General features: G+C 39.7%; 1 protein-coding gene across 2 annotated transcripts in view; it reads right to left on the bottom strand.

Moving 5' to 3' along the window:
* LOC126428298 (carbonic anhydrase 1-like) overlaps positions 1 to 17,490 on the bottom strand; it is a 217,305-nt gene that overhangs the window by 37,844 nt on the left and 161,971 nt on the right. For both annotated transcript variants that reach the window (XM_050090220.1, XM_050090221.1), the window contains exon 8: positions 7,484 to 7,589. In XM_050090220.1, the coding sequence (XP_049946177.1) occupies positions 7,484 to 7,589 (106 nt within the window). The remainder of the gene's footprint in view (positions 1 to 7,483; positions 7,590 to 17,490) is intronic.

Here is a 17,490-nt window from a genome sequence, read left to right as displayed (position 1 = left end):
TGTGGTGACAGCTTTAAGGTAGGACTCGCGCTGCACAATTACACTGAGCAAACTTTAGCAAGTAAATGAGAGGAGATATACAATGATTTCAAAATGGTTTTTTGGTAGATAATGTTCAGAGATAGGATTTGTATGTGCAAGGTTTGACACAGTAAGCGTTTTGTAAAATTTTTTTGTATAAGTGATTCATGCTACAACAATGTTGGTAATGGTAGTTTTTGTGTATGACTTAAAAATTTAACAATATATAAATTGAGATCAACATTGTGATTAACTGTAACAGCCTGAATCATAATCCACATCCTTAGCTTGTATTGAATATGAAAATGAGTAGTGAAGTAACGTTACCCACCAATGAAAGGAAATGAGGCCTCTATGCAATATATACGTGCAGTTCATGGTTTGAAATCGATTTTGGTATAACTAAAGTTATGAGAGCAAAGTTATTTCAAATAATTAATTTTATGCCATTTGCACAACTGGCATTAAACAAGGGAAAATATAATTTCATTAAGTAAACATCAGGGCCAAAAGTTAATTTTTCAGTACCATCTTAATGCCATTCCACAAACGGCATTATTCTCTTAAACTTGATTGCTGAGTCAAATACATGTTTCATTACTGGCAAAAATGGAGGAGTGCAAGAAACAAGTTCGCAGACACAGTCAGATGCAGGTTGGTTGAATAATTAATTTGGAACGATTTTATCTTTGATACTTTCACTAATTAAAAAGTAAACAATTCTGGTTAGATACTTTCACTTTTAAACATAGATTTATCCATGTTACTTTCAACAGTAGCACGTCAACATTCGACCAGCTTCACCGTTTTCGAGATACTCGTTCAATGTCTGCCTAATAATAATCTGCCCTTATCCAAAGTCACTTATCTCAATGTATTTCCCCATTTGCAGCCCATACCTTTGTTAGGGTGATCCCCCTATCCGTGTCTGCTCCGCTTACATACATCTGTTACCGTGTCACTTGCCCACAACGCCTCCAGGTGGCATCCGACCATCGCAATGGGTCATAATGTCTCTGGTGATCAGGGTATGTCAGATGGCAGTCCACTTTAGTCACATCATAAGCTCTGTCTTTGTTCGTTTGACGTTAAATATGTCTGATTGTAAAGAAATGCTTCAAACTATATTTTAGATAGTTACTATGTCTATAAACTTAAACTCCCTGACGTTATTCAATCTGTATATTGAGCAGGCAGTAAAGGAAACTAAAGAAAAATTCGGAGTAGGTATTAAAATACATGGAGAAGAAATAAAAACTTTGAGGTTCTGCGATGACACTGTAATTCTGTCAGACACAGCAAAGGACTTGGAAGAGCAGTTGAACGGAATGGACAGTGTCTTGAAAGGAGAATATAAGATGAACATCAACAAAAGCAAAACGAGGATAACGGAATGTAGTCGAATTAAATTGGGTGATGCTGAGGGTATTAGATTAGGAAATGTGACAGTTAAAGTAGTAAATGAGTTTTGCTATTATAAATAACTGATGATGGTCGAAGTAGAGAGGATATAAAATGTAGACTGGCAATGGCAAGGAAAGCGTTTCTGAAGAAGAGAAATTTGTTAACATCGAGTATAGATTTAAGTGTCAGGGAGTCTTTTCTGAAAGTATTTGTATGGAGTGTAGCCATGTATGGAAGTGAGACGTGGACGATAAATAGTTTGGACAAGAAGAGAATAGAAGCTTTCGAAATGTGGTGCTACAGAAGAATGCTGAAGATTAGATGGGTAGATCACATAACTAATGAGGAAGTATTGAACAGGATTGGGGAGAAGAGAAGTTTGTGGCACAACTTGACCAGAAGACGGGATCGGTTGGTAGGACATGTTCTGAGGCATCAAGGGATCACCAATTTAGTATTGGAGGGCAGCGTGGAGGGTAAAAATCGTAGAGGGAGACCAAGAGATGAATACACTAAGCAGATTCAGAAGGATGTAGGTTGCAGTAGGTACTGGGAGATGAAAAAGCTTGCACAGGATAGAGTAGCATGGAGAGCTGCATCAAACCAGTCTCAGGAGTGAAGACCACAACAACAACAACATAAACTTAAACGGAGATAGGTTAACTGAACAACGCTTATGGCGCGTCAATACACATCAGCTAAAGTGTTGCATCACCCTGGGATGTCGTACAGGTGTCTTGCTACTGCTTTAGGAAGGTCAATATTGACGTTTTTCGGAAACATACACAGTTATCAAGAGTGGGGTAGAATGCCGCACTACAATGGATTCCAGCATTTCAGTTGAAGGTAAAGCACCAGTAGGGACGCATTAGAGACGTCTGTGAAGCAATAGGATGAATATTATCATGCCATGAACGACAACTGCGACCAGTGATTGGGTCTGCATCATCATGATGCATGCAGACGGCTTCTCAACCAGGGAAGTTGCTCGACATGTGCACCAGAGTCAAAGTGATGTAAAGCAGGCGTGGGATAATTCCAATTGACAGGTAGTGTTGAGGGCTTACACCATGCATGTTGTCCACATTCGAGAAGTGCACAGGACAATCACTATCTACGACTTTTGAGTCAAAGAAACCATGGGATGAACGATCCAGAATGGAATTTGGCTCTCGCAGAAGCTGCAGAATGTCATGTATCGCATCAAATTATTAGGAGACGACTGAAAGGTGCGAATCTCCGTAACACAGTCATAGCAAGCACCATGTCGTACACCACAGCACCATGGAGTGCGTTAGAGGTGTGCAAGAATTCACGCAGAATGGATGTCCCAGGATTGGTGTCAGGTGTTGTTTCCGGACGAAACTAGGATGTGTTTCTACCATGATAATCGCAGGCAACGTGTTGGACAGCCTGGTCATTCCAAAGGCCTCCAGTACTGTGTGCCAGACGTACAACAAGGTGGTGTGGTATTGTTGAATAGCATTAAATTGGGCCCCCATACGCCTGTTATGGTTGTTGAGGCCCACCTCACTCAGGGATGAAATTCTGCAAGCACTAGTGTGACTGTTCTGGTGACAGTTTCAGCTTGAAGGGTGGTAACGCGTCTTCTCATCGTGCTGTGTCCACGAACACATTCCTTCACTATGTTCGCATGACCAGGATGGAGAGGCCAGCTTGTTCCCAGGAGATGAACGTCACTGAAACGAACTCTTTTTGGATGTCGACAAAAACCACCTACTCCATATGACTTATGCTAATCGCCGCTGAAGAGTGGGACAATTTGGACCACAGCTGGCTCTATGATCTCATCGATGGTATTCCACAATGCACTCAAGCCTGCGAGGGAACGCTCCACCACATACTGAAGTTGCTCAGGAACGTTGTGAAAAACACCCCACGGGTAAAACGTTCTCGGTTTTCAGGCCGCGTCAATTCGAATAAAATCCTCGAGCCTTCGATGACCATCTCCACCACCGTCGTCAGTATATATCCGGAAAGCTAGCGGAGCTGTTGCCTGAGGGAGCATCGGTGACGTCAGGTGGCAGTTTGAAACTGCCGCTCCCGCGTCGTGCATCTGTCTTTGCTTTCTTTTGATGTCCAACGCCCGTCCCCATGCCCTGCTGAGTGTATACCCCTGGCGTCTGTTGAAATTGTTGTAGTTTAAACGAATCTCAGCCGCTTCCTTTATAGCGGAGTCCCAATATGTAGATGCATGAGCCAACAGTTTTGTATTTTCGAACTGTATTTTATGTCCGTTTATGCATGAGCCAACAGTTTTGTATTTTCGAACTGTATTTTATGTCCGTTTATGCGTCTACATATTGGGACTCCGTTATAAAGGAAGCGGCTGAGATTCGTTTAAACAACAACAATTTCAACAGACACCAGGGGTACACACTCAGCAGGGCATAGGGACGGGCGTTGGACATCGAAAGAAAGCAGAGACAGATGCACGACGCGGGAGTGGCAGCTTCAAACGTGGCGCCTGCCGCTGGCGCCACCTGATGTCGCCAGTGCTGCCACGGGCAATAGTTCCGCTAGCTGCCCTGGTCGACTTAAGCGCGCGCGCCACAGTGGGTCTCTCTGATTGGCTGCGGATGATGTCATCATGCCTATATAAACGAGAAACCGTAGCAGCCCCGGCAGTCAGTGAACTACTGACGACGATGGTGGAGATGGTCATCGAAAGCTCGAGGATTTTATTCCAATTGACGCGGCCTGAAAACCGAGAACGTTTTATTCAAGTGTGCCATCGCGAAAGACTCCTAGGACACAACCCCCCATGGGAATCCTACGATTTTGTCGTTATATAAATGATTTTGGTTTTTTAATTCGGTGATCTGTAACACTGTGAATGAATATATACACATGCCTGAGAGTCAGTTTTTGTTTTTATGCCTTGAAGTCCGAAATAAGGGATGATCCAAAACTGTTGTTAATGTGTGTATGCTTTCAGTCAACCCAATACCAGTAAGTTGGATGTTGCTAATTTGTGATTGTGTAGTAGCTCAGAGTTGCTGTAGATTGTCGCTGATTGCCATCTAATCGTGTGACTTATTGTATGCTGATTTTAAAACTATCCTAGTGGTCTATGTTTATTTCTGTGTCACAGGGCAGCAAAGTGGTTTAAGCTGCTAGTAACTAATTTGATATGGAGGGATTATCTTCTCAATCGTATTTGGTTTTAGTCTTGCAAGCTCCCTCAATGCTGATGAGTGATAATAGCTTTGCATAAGTGTTGTAACGTCTGTACACCAACTTAATTGCAGGAGCAGTGCCCTCAGTAATATATTTGATTTTACCGGGTTAGTTTCTTCTTTCTTTATCGGCGTTCCAACCTTTTTCAGAGTTACTATTGTATTCACGCAAGGTTCAATTACATGGGCACATAGGAGTGCAGGCAAGCTTAGCTCATTGAGAATGTGCAGCTGCACTGCAAGAACGCAGTATCTGAAAGTAGGTCAGTGTTGTAAATAACATTTCCGTTACCACTTACCGTCCCAGACACATTGTTCGATACTACTTTGCAGCAGTTAGCTTTCGGCTGCATGTTTTTCTTGGTAGAAAGAGATGTGTCTATAATGCTGAGTGATTTGTGAAGTTATGTAGAACATGTTTTTATTCTCAAAAGCATCATTTGCGAAAAAGGTAGTAGTTTCATAGCTGAGGGGAAGTAAACCATGTTGCAAGCTCACAAACCCACCAAGGATTTGTATGAAACATGCTGTTATGAGAGTCTACATCGAGGGTCTCAATATTGGGTGAAGTCCACAAAACTGATCTGTTCAGTTGTCTTATGTTACCCTCTTGTGGCAGTTAAATCTATTCTTTACATCCTAATCTTGGTGGTACTTTATGGCAGTAAGTGATAAGATCACTCGTACATTTTATGGCAGTAAGTGATAAGATCACTCGTACATTCATAATTTCCTCGTGGATCTGAAACTTAAAATAGTAAATCGAGTGTATTTAACCCTTCCATGCTTAAATTTTTGCATATATTTGAAAAATAAAATTTCGGTAACTATCTTCCTTTGTGATAAATAATACACTTCCATTAGCAAAAAAAAAAAAAAAAAAAAATTGAGCTGACTGATTTCGAATATCGGTGAAGTCGAATGTGTGTGTTCTACAATCCTAGCTAAATTCATGTTTTCATGTGAACCTAGGATTTTCAGAGTTAATTTTTTTAAAATATTTATATAACATGATTTCACATTGAGTTTATTTCGTAGAAAGGTTTTTAACTGCAGTTGTTTACAAAATGTCTTACAATGAGTCTGGCAGTTTTCATACTGAGCAAATGGGACACAAAGTTTGAAGAACATTCTGTAGGTACAGCTAAAGTTACCTTTGGGAATAACATTATTTAAAATGAGCATATGATACAAGAGATAGGAAGTAATCATGAACTTTTATACTTAATTCCTGTTGTTGTTGTTGTGGTCTTCAGTTGTGAGACTGGTTTGATACAGCTCTCCATGCTACTCTATCCTGTGCAAGCTTCTTCATATCCCAGTACCTACTGCAAACTACATCCTTCTGAATCTGCTTAATGAATTCATCTCTTGGTCTCCCTCTACGATTTTTGCCCTCCACGCTGCCCTCCAATACTAAATTGGTGATCCCTTGATGCCTCAGAACATATCCTACCAACCGGTCCCTTCTTCTAGTCAAGTTGTGCCACAAACTCCTCTTCTCCCCAATTCTATTCAATACCTCCTCATTAATTATGTGATCTACCCACCTAATCTTCAGCATTCTTCTGTAGCACCACATTTCGAAAGCTTCTATTCTCTTCTTGTCTAGACTATTTATCATCCGCATTTCACTTCCATACATGGCTACACTCCATACAAATACTTTCAGAAACGACTTCCTGACACATCTATACTCGATGTTAACAAATTTCTCTTCTCCAGGAACGCTTTCCTTGCCATTGTCAGTCTACATTTTATATCCTCTCTACTTCGACCATCATCAGTTAGTTTGCTACCCAAATATCAAAACTCCTTTACTACTTTAAGTGTCTCATTTCCTAATCTAATTCCCTCAGCATCACCCGACTTAATTCGACTACATTCCATTATTCTCGTTTTGCTGTTGTTGATGTTCATCTTACATCCTCCTTTCAAGACACTGTCCATTTCGTTCAACTGCTCTTCCAAGTTCTTTGCTGTCTCTGATAAAATTACAATGTCATCGGCAAACCTCAAAGTTTTTATTTCTTCTCCATGGATTTTCATACCTACTCCATATTTTATTCCTAAGGGACCATTAATGAACATCTCACTATAAATGAATATTTACAGGTACCTGAACAGAAGAGCAGTAAGTTACTCAAATATCAAGTGGAGCTTAGAGAAAAGCAACTCCCACAACTTATTACAAAATGGATATACAAATGTTACATCACCTGATAGATACACTTCTGTTCCACATCTAACTGATGTTGATAATAATATTTACCCCCTTACTGCCCTCCCAGCTTCTGATCTTCGAATGTACCTGCCCTGGTTTATCTGTTTCTGCTTCCCTTGCTCCTCTCACTCTTGGACCTCCATATCAGCCCCCACCCCCCACCGACCTCTATGACCAACCTGGATAATAATATACAATTTTTGAGGCTAATTATCAATGTATTATTTTTTTACATAATGGAAACATTTATATGTTCTCAAATCTAATCATACTATCACTATGACAGATTTAGTTGTAGGCTTAACACACACACACACAGATATATATATATATATATATATATATATATATATATATAAATCTATTTTTATTCAAAGACCATTACAAAGTCTGCACACACACACACACACACACACACACACATATATATATATATATATATATATATATATATATATATATATATATATATATATATCTGTGTGTGTGTGTGTGTGTGTGTGCAGGGTTTGTGATGATCTTTGAATAAAAATAGATTTGTACATTTATGATGTTCTATGTTGTTGAGCATCACCTCATTATGGATCTGTAGAAAGAACACCAGAACACCACACCTAATAGGATACAGTTATACCTCCAGGAAGACCGCCAATACTGCTGCATCACCATGTTCCCTATAGGAATTCTCCTTGCCACGTGCTGCTTTTCTTGAAAATACCATATGCATCTCCATAGCATAGCTGAAATTAGAAGAAAGATATTGGTTCGTCATGATTTTTAAGATAAACTGGTAAGAACATTAACTTTACTGCTACAGTCTACTAGTATTTTTTTTGTACCCATCATGTGAGGGCATCATTGGAGAATATGTTGATAGCACAATTAAAGACAATTGCAAGCAAGTAAACAGTTTTTGGAAATATGTACTATAGTCCAAAGGAGTGTTGGAGAAATCGAGCAGTAAAAATTGTAATACATAATGTAAACAAAAAATACAAAATTGAATGTTCAGGAATGCATAGTTTATATAATTGGTATTTTTAATATCCCTGTCAATGTGCAAAATCGATAGAGGCTCATAGGTATTACAAATCGTGACTGACAATCGCCATCAGGGATGCATGCAGCATGTGACGTGGAGAAAACTGCTCACAACAGTGAGGCCAGGCAGACAGATGTGACCCAGTCTAGTAAAGTCCATTGCAGTCACGCCTATCTGCTCTTCGGAATTCGACTCTTCATTGTACCTTGTAACACTTTTTACAAGATACTGATCCTATCACTTTATAATCAGACTGGTAGCCAGGGGAGGTTACTTGAAAGGACTCATTATGGTTTGGTTTACACCCATGATGATTCTGTTGTCCAATTCCTAAGGCATGCAGAGTAGCTGAATAAGCTATCTGAGAGAACAGATACACAAAACTTTGACTATGGGAGACCTAACTTGGGAAATAACAGTCATCACAACATTAATAATAACGAAGGTAGAAGGGGTTGCAATAATTACAGGAATTCCCAGTCAGAGAGAGAACATATGTGAGGTAATCAGGACTAGATTTTAGATAGAATAGTAACCAAGTGTTTGAAAATAGAGGTATATCATGGCAAGAGTACAGTCAGCCACAACAACCTTTCATACCTAATGGTGCAAAGAATTGCCTATTAAAACTCAAGACTCTGTGTTGGTGGTCTATAATGTGAGAGTTTGATGTGATAATGCAGGGACCACTGACAATGAGCAATGTTAAAATCAGAATTATGATGATGCCAGTGTAGTGGATATCTTTTAAATGTATGCAGTTACCACTGATGAAAACTATTGGAGTAAGTTTTGGAAAGAACAATTAAGCGATAAAAGCAGTAAAGAAACAAAATGTGATGACTATTGTTTGAAAGATGGGGAGTTGCATGAGTTGTTCAGTCAAGAATTTGGGGGTGGACTAGAAGGTGAGGACAGTCGAGAATTACTTATTTTTGAGCAGAGAGCTAAGGACAAAGTAGACAATAAGTTAACTAACGCTTTTCTGAAAGGTAATTTGGTAAATAAAGATGCTGAAGATGTGACAGTTGAAGATGAAGAAGAAGTGGGTTATTGTGTTCGTTCAGTGAAGAAATGATGTTAGTAGATGAAGATCATGATGTCTTAGACATTGTAAAGCTGTTAGATTCTGTAGAGGATTCTAAGGAAATGTGTGTTATTTGACGTTTGTCACATTAAAAATGCCTAATTGAGATCATGTTTCTTATAGCAATGGAGGTGGAGATCATTTAAATACTGAGCAAAGTTCACAATGTGTAAATTTAGATGTTGGTATGGGAGAAGGTGAAAGGTGTCTTTACTGTATTTGGACTAATTTAGGAACATTTCTTATTAAGTCCTTTTGTGAAAGACTGACTGCGATAATCAGGTAACTGTATCCATGGTGGTAGAAAAAGTATAAAAATATGTTTTAGAACTATTTTAAAGAAAATATGAGTAATAGTAACCAGAATTTTAGTGATGTAGAGATTCTGTTTCAAAATAGTAGCCAAGAGCAGAATGATCGCAAAATTTGAAGTGAATATTAAACCAGCAGAAAGTGTATCTAATATTAACAGTAATAATAAAGAAACTGAAGTTAATGACGTGCAGTGTGATAGAACAGACGAGTATGATGATGGCATACCTTGCAAATTTGTGGAAAAAGCTCTAAAGCGAAGCTTTTCGCAGACATAGTAACTCAGGGGAGTGCTAATCAGTTGAAATGCTTGCAAACACAATATGTAGTGTACTGAAATTTTGTCTTCTGAATTTATTGGTGTGTGCTAAAAACACACATTGTGCATAAAAGTGTCATGTAATTAGAATATAGTGGATGGAAATTTTAAATTTAAACCTTACTTCCATATTTTAGCAAGAATAAGGTACACAAAATTGAGAAAAATGCATATCTTGTTTTCAACAAACATAGTAGTTTTTTATGTATACTAATTTGTTGCTTTAATCACTGTCGCTTTCAGGAAAGCTGCTTATTCTTGTAAGCTACACCAATGTTCTTCCATAAGCTTGTGTGTACATGATTTATGTAGATCTTCTTAAAAATTTAATCTCCCAAAGGAGTTCAAATTTTATATATGTATATACAGGGTATTTCACTTAATGTGTTTGCCTCTGTAAGTTATGAGGTAATAGGCGACAGAAATATTTATTGTGGTAGGTCACCATAAGAAACTTACACTGTCTGTGGAGATAGTTCTATCGCCTATTACTTCGTAACTTACAGAGGCAAACACATTAAATGAAACACCCTGTATATTATGTGGACATTTGTTCCTGCTCTTACTCAAATCACATTTACTTTTCATGTGGTTAACATTAGCCTTCAGGCATAATTATATTAGTCCTATGAGTAAAAGTAAGCAATTTTACATTCATGAAACAAGTTGTAATATACAAGAAGGCATTAAGTATAAACATTTTAGAAGATCTCAGCCAAACCTTAATTTTGAACATAATTTACCTGAAGTACACAACTGATCAATATCTGCACTGACTGAACAATTCTCATCTAATTCATATTTGTTTATTTGTCTACTAGAATATGATTTCTCAGAGTTTCAATTTTACTTTTATATTTCTAAGAATGTGCTAATGAACTGATTGTAACACATAAACTACCTCTCATTTTTTTTACACTTTGATTAGTGTCAATAATTCACTCACAAATTCCTTACATTTTGTAAATTATTGCAAAACCTGTATGCCAAACTGATGGGGGTTGTACCACACCAGTTACAAAATTTTATTGCTCATCTGAGGAATTGGATCACAGTATCCCTTTTTCTGCCTCATTTAGCTATAAAAACCCAATCTGCCAGTCACTTCCAAGTCTAATGAGATGAAATATTCTGCATGTGGTTGCGTCAATCTGGGTTCTGTAGCTGAAAGAGATTCCACTGTTGTAAAACATAAGCTTATTCCGGGGAAAGTCAACTTGAAGAGGATTCACCACCCAAATTCAATGAAATAAGAAAGATGGTGACGAAGAAGGCACCTAACACCAGGAGAAGTCAAGATTCCAACGCCATGCCCTCAAGAAACTGACGACAACAAGGGGAGGATGGAGGTTTAATAGTCAAGAAAAACAGCGTAGGGCACTTTCTGTAAGCTTCCTTGATACAAAAGAGCAATTAATCAAACCACTGCAACTCAAAGTTCCTAACATTAAAGTTATTACAGAAAGTCAAATTTTCGACATCACTTAAATATATGACCACCATTTTGAATATTACATTTCATATTTTGTATTTTAAAAAATACAGAGACCGCCAGAAAAATGTATGCACACTTTAAGGACGAAAAGTATTACTTATGTATTTATTTTACATTTAATAATTGACCACACATGTTGTGAACCTTCAGCTTAGCACATGGTTACTTTAAATGTTCAAAATGTTCACCGTTGGCGGCTATACATGTAACAGAACGACGAGCAGGCGCCGCAGCTATGTCAGTCAATGTTACATTGGAGGTCGCCGCACATGTCGCTGTAATCTCGTGGCGAAGTTCCTCCAGCGTGCGTGGCTTACGTCAATAGACGTTATCTTTCACAGCTCCCCACATGTAAAACTCCTTAAGTGTTAGAACTGGTGACAGTGGAGGGAACTCAATGGGCCCTCTTCGTCCAATCCAATTCCCTCGAAAATTGTCATCCAGGAGAGCTTGTACGGCTAGGTGGTAGTGTGGTGGCGCCCCATCCTGTTGGTAGAAGACCTCTTCATCAGCTCCATAAAACGCACGTACACCTGGCAAAATCGATGTGCATAACATTCTTCTCCGTGACAGTAGCATCAAAGAGAAAGGGTCCTATTAAGCCTCTAGATGATAGTCCACAACACACGTGAACCCCTGGTAGATTGACCGCTTTATCTACATAAACATGCGGTTTTTCCGGTGCCCAGTACACACTGTTACTCCGATTCACGGTGCCATTAAGTTAAAATTGTGCCTCGTAACTCCACACTACCTTTGTCACAAATTGTTCGTCATCAGTTAACATTTGCAGATAACATTCGCACAATTGCATTCGGCGATCAGAATCGTCGTCATTAATTACGTGAAGTAATCGTGGAACGTAAACTTTCCACTTTGCAGCTTTCAGAATTCTTTGCACACTTGTTCTGCAAACCCCCACTTCATGTGCACATTGTGTAGCTGACTTCTGTGGAGAATTAACAAACGTTTCCAACACGAGAGCCGACGAAACAGGACTTGTAGCTGTATACTGTCTTACTGGTCTTCCTTTGTGATTATCACAAATCGTTTCATGCAATTCAAATTTGTTGATGATGCATTTAATTGTTAGAAGGGTTGGCGGTTCTGTTCCAAACTCCCGCCTCCACTGGCGTTACACTTCAGTGGCTTTATCGAACTTGAAAAACGAATTCACAATACAATTTCGTTGCTCGAATGTCAATCGTGCTCCAGGCATCTTGTTTTCCCAATACTGAGATGAAAATACTAACATCTGTTGAACCAAAGACCATACTAGAACACACCCATAACTCAAATCTAACGACAATATCGATAGAGCCTGACAAAGAGTGTACACATTTTTCTGTCAGAAACTGTATATCTGCGAGATTGTTATTCAGATTTTGCAAAAACACCAGATTTAAAGTAAGAATTTACCTAATTTGTGTAACATCAAACATGTTACTGACATAAATAAAACTTATATCTGGGCAAAGCTGTTATAATTGCATCAATAGTGGAATATGAATGGATGTTAAGTGGGTATTGTGACACTTCTTGCATAGTATCAATCCTTCAACTTTATGATCAGGTCGATACCTGAGCAACAAAACTCGTCAAACTAAGTTTCAATAAGCTCGATTTGCATTTTTATCTAGGAGTTTGAGCATCAGCGTAACTGACTGAAGTTTGAAGCGGTGTCAGCACTGAAACATGTATGGTCCATTTTTCTTCAGTGAGCTAAAGGTTTCAACAAACAATTACGCAGACGTGCTTGACCAGTAACTGGTGCCACAGATAGATCTGGGTTCCACAGATTAATTACATCTTCGACCATGATCAGGCACCTGAACATTGGAGTATGGGGGTTTGGACGTTTGTAAATGAACATCTTCCAAACAATTGGGTCTGTGCTACTGGATACCTATGGGACTATTTTTATGTGTTAAGACCTTCTGTATGTGCATCCTTTGCCAAAAGCAATTCTAGGATGCAGAAGATGCCTTTTTAATATTCTTGACTCGATAATTGCACATATCCTTTCGTATCCTTGGCATGTTGTTAGATATAGTCCGTGTGACCAGGAGTTGTACTGAACACATAAAAAATATTACACAGTTACAGCCATTTGGTTTTTGCCAGTGGCAGTGTAATGGTGTCTGATGTGGCAAAGGACTTGGGATAACAGCTGAACAGAATCAATAATGTCTTGGAACAAAGTAAAACTAGAATAATAAAAAAACATAAAATATTTGTATATACTGCTCACTGCCCTGATCATCTGTCAGGAGATGTCAAAATAGGTGAATATTTTGCAGTAAACTGGAACAGTTAATATTTACAGAATTAATACACTGTCAGAATGAAATATAGTTATGTACTTTTAATAAATTTATGCTCAAAATATCTGATCTTGACTTATGTGACCAAGTGCTGTCAAAACTGAAATCTAACAGACGTTTTTACTTAAGCTGGACTAACTGTCCCTGTTAAGATATTCATTTACAGAGTAGAAGGAGCTGCCTATCAAAAAGTCTTTCAAACTCTTTTTAAACTGTGCTTTATCTGAAACGAAGTTTCTAATGGTTGCTGGCAATTTATTGGAAATGTGTGTTCCTGCATATTGGACCACTTTCTGGATCAAGGTAAGTGATTTCAGGTCTTCCCGTAGATTGTTCTTATTCCTAGTATTGATAGCATGTATTGAGCTGTTGGTTGGAAATTGACATATATCACGTGCAACGAATTTGTTAAAGAGTAAACATACTATGAAGCAATGGTTAGGATGCGAAGTTCCTTGAAGAGCTTTCTACATGATGGTCTTGAATTTACACCACAAATGAATCTTATTACACGTTTTTGCACGCTCAAAACTTTTGCTCAGTATGATTAATTACCCCAGAATATAATCCCATATGACATAATAGAATGAAAATAAGCAAAGTACGCAAGTTATTTTTATATTTATATCTCCTACATCTGACATCATTCTCACTGCAAATACGGACTTGTTTATGCACTTCAGCAATTCTGTGGTATGCCCTTCCCAACTGAATCTATTATCGAGTTGTAATCCCAGAAGATAACACCGTCAACCTCTTCGATCTGCATGTCATCATATGTTATGCACATGCTGGAAGGAAATCTCTTACACATTCTGAAGTGCATATAGTTGGTCTTTTCAAAGTTTAATGACAGTTAATTAGCTTTAAACCGTTTACTAATGCCAGAGAAAATTTGATTAGCAGCCATTTGCTACGTATTTCAATGTTTGTATCACATGCTAAAAAACAAACTTATCATCTGTCAATGTAACAGGCGAGAGTTTGGTAATGTACACAAGAAAAAGCAACAGACCATAGATGGAACCTTGAGGAACACCACATTTAATTACTTCCCAATCAGATGAAGACTGACTGCTTACTGCACAGATATCTCACAGCGACACCCTTTGTTTCCTGTCAGTTAGATAAGACTCAAACCATTTTGCAGCACTGTCGGTAAAATCGAAATAAATCAGGTGATGCCGGTAGCTGAAGTGGGGAGGATATAAAATGTAGACTGGCAATTACAGTAATAGGAATTTGTTAACATCAGGTATAAATTTCAGCGATAGGAAGTCTTTTCTGAAAGTGTATGTGTGAAGTTATCTTTTTGTGTGGAAGTAAAATGTGGATGATAAACAGTTCAGACAAAAAGAGAATAGCAGCTTTCGAAATAATTTGCTACATAATAAAGCCTAGGACTGGATACATTGATCGAATAACTGAGGAGGAGATACTAAACTACGCTGGGGAAAGAAGAAAATTATTGCATAACATGACTAATAGAAGGAGTCGGTTGATGCAACACATAGTGACGCCTTACGGAATCGTCAGTGTAGTATTGGGGTGAAGTGTGGAGAGTAAAAATCGAAGAGGGAGAACAAGAGATGAATAGAATAAGCAGATACGGAAGGATATAAGCTGCAGTAGTTATTTGGAGACGAAGAGACTCACACAGGATAGAGTAGCATGCAGAGCTGCATCAAACCAGTCTTATGAATGAAGACCACAACATTCGATATTCAGGCGTCCACTGCTATTACACTCATGAGCCAAGACATAATGACCACCTGCTTGATAGCTTTAGAACATCACTGATTCTGCGTATAAGAGACCGGTTGTTTGTTGGTAGGTTTGTGGAGGTATGCGGCGTTAAATGTCTGTACACAGGTCATGTAATTCGTGTAAATAATGGGCCGCAGATCTGTGTAGGCAGTGGTGGCGCCTGAATGCGACCCAGATGGGTTCCACAGGATTTTCATCAGGTGAATTTGGTCGTCCAGACACGAACGTGAGTTCACTATAATGTTCCTCAAACCACTGTTGCACAGCTCTGGCTAAGAGGGTATTATAATGCTAAAAGATGACATCGCCATCGGGGAATACATCAAGCATGAACGGATGCTGGTCCTTTGCAGCTGTCAGCGTGTCTTCGATTACTGCCACATGTCCCATACAAGCGCAGGAGAATGTCTCCCATAGCACAACATTGCTCCCACCAGCCTGTTACCGTGGCGCGCTGCACGTTACGATCCACTGTTCATCTCGATGATGGCGTTTCTGGAGACGACCGTCGACCCAGTATAGCAAAAATGTTATTCACCCGAAGAGCCAACACGTTTCCATTGATCGACGGCCGAGTCCCGATGATCCCATGACCACTGCAATCGTAACTGACACCGTCGTTGGGTCAACATGTCAACATGTAGGGGTGGTCGTCTGCAGAGCTCCATGTTCAACAATGCACAATGAACGGTGTACTCTGTAAACTTGTGTGTGCACCAGCATTGTGCTCTTTCGGCAGAGATGCCACAGATGACCTTCTATCCTGCCTCACACAGTAGACACCCAACCATTTAGCGCCTAGTGACAGTTTCACTGTCCTACCTCTTTTCATAGATCCTCGCGGCAGTAGCACGTAAAAATTCGATCAGCTTCACCGTTTTCGAGCTACTCGTTCATAGGCTCTATATACACTACTGGCCTTTAAAATTGCTACACCAAGAAGAAATGCAGATGATAAATGGGTATTCATTGGACAAATATATTGTATTAGAACTGATATGTGATTACATTTTCACGCAATTTGGGTGCATACATCCTGAGGATTCAGTACCCATAACAACCACCTCAGACCATAAGAACGGCCTTGATACGCCTGGGCTTTGAGTCAAACAGAGCTTGGATAGCGTGTACAGCTACAGCTGCCCATGCAGCTTCAACACAATACCACAGTCCATCGAGAGTAGTGACTTGCGTATTGTGACGAGCCAGTTGCTCGGCCACCATTGACCAGGCGTTTTCAGTTGGTGAGAGATCTGGAGAATGTGCTGGCGAGGGCAGCAGTCGAACATTTTCTGTATCCAGAAAGGGCCGTACAGGACCTGCAACATGTGGTCGTGCATTATCCTGCTGAAATGTAGGGTTTCGCAGGGATCGAATGAAGGGTAGAGCCACAGGTCGTAACACATCTGAAATGTAAAGTCCACTGTTCAAAGTGCCGTCAATGCGAACAAGAGGTGACCGAGACTTGTAACCAATAGCACCCCATTCCATCACGCCGGGTGGTACGCTAGTATGGCGATGACGAATACACGCTTCCAATATGCCTTCACTGCGATATCGCCAAACACAGATGCGAGCATCATAATGCTGTCTGTGATGCAGTGTCGAGAGTAACCGCAGCCATGGTCTCCGAGCTGATAGTCCATGCTGCTGCAAACGTCGTCGAACTGTTCGTGCAGATGGTTGTTGTCTTGCAAACGTCCCCATCTGTTGACTCAGTGATCGAGACGTGGCTGCACGATCCGTAACAGCCATGTGGATAAGATGCCTGTCATCTCGACTGCTAGTGATACGAGGCCGTTGGGATCCAGCACGGCGTTCTGTATTACCCTCCTGAACCCACCGATTCCATATTCTGCGAACAGTCATTGGATCTCGACCAACGCTAGCAGCAATGTCGCGATACGATAAACCGCAATCGCGATAGGCTACAATCGGACCTTTATCAAAGTCGGAAACGTGATGGTACGCATTTCTCCTCCTTACACGAGGCATCACAACAACGTTTCACCAGGCAACGCCGGTCAACTGCTGTTTGTGTATGAGAAATCGGTTGGAAACTTTCCTCATGTCTGCACGTTGTAGGTGTCGCCACCGTCGCCAACCTTGTGTGAATGCTCTGAAAAGCTACTCGTTTGTTTATGACAGCCTCTTCTTCCTGTCGGTTAAATTTCGCGTCTGTGGCATGCAATCTTCGTGGTCTAGCAATTTTAATGTCCAGTAGTGTAATAATAATCTGCCATTTGTCAAAGTGGACCATCTCAATGGATTTAAGCATCTGCAAGCCATATCTTC

The sequence above is a fragment of the Schistocerca serialis genome, chromosome 12, assembly GCF_023864345.2.
Source record: "Schistocerca serialis cubense isolate TAMUIC-IGC-003099 chromosome 12, iqSchSeri2.2, whole genome shotgun sequence".
NCBI classification, from domain to species: Eukaryota; Metazoa; Arthropoda; class Insecta; order Orthoptera; family Acrididae; genus Schistocerca; species Schistocerca serialis.
Note: the sequence above shows the minus strand (reverse complement) of the source record. Positions and strands in the feature narration are given on the sequence as shown.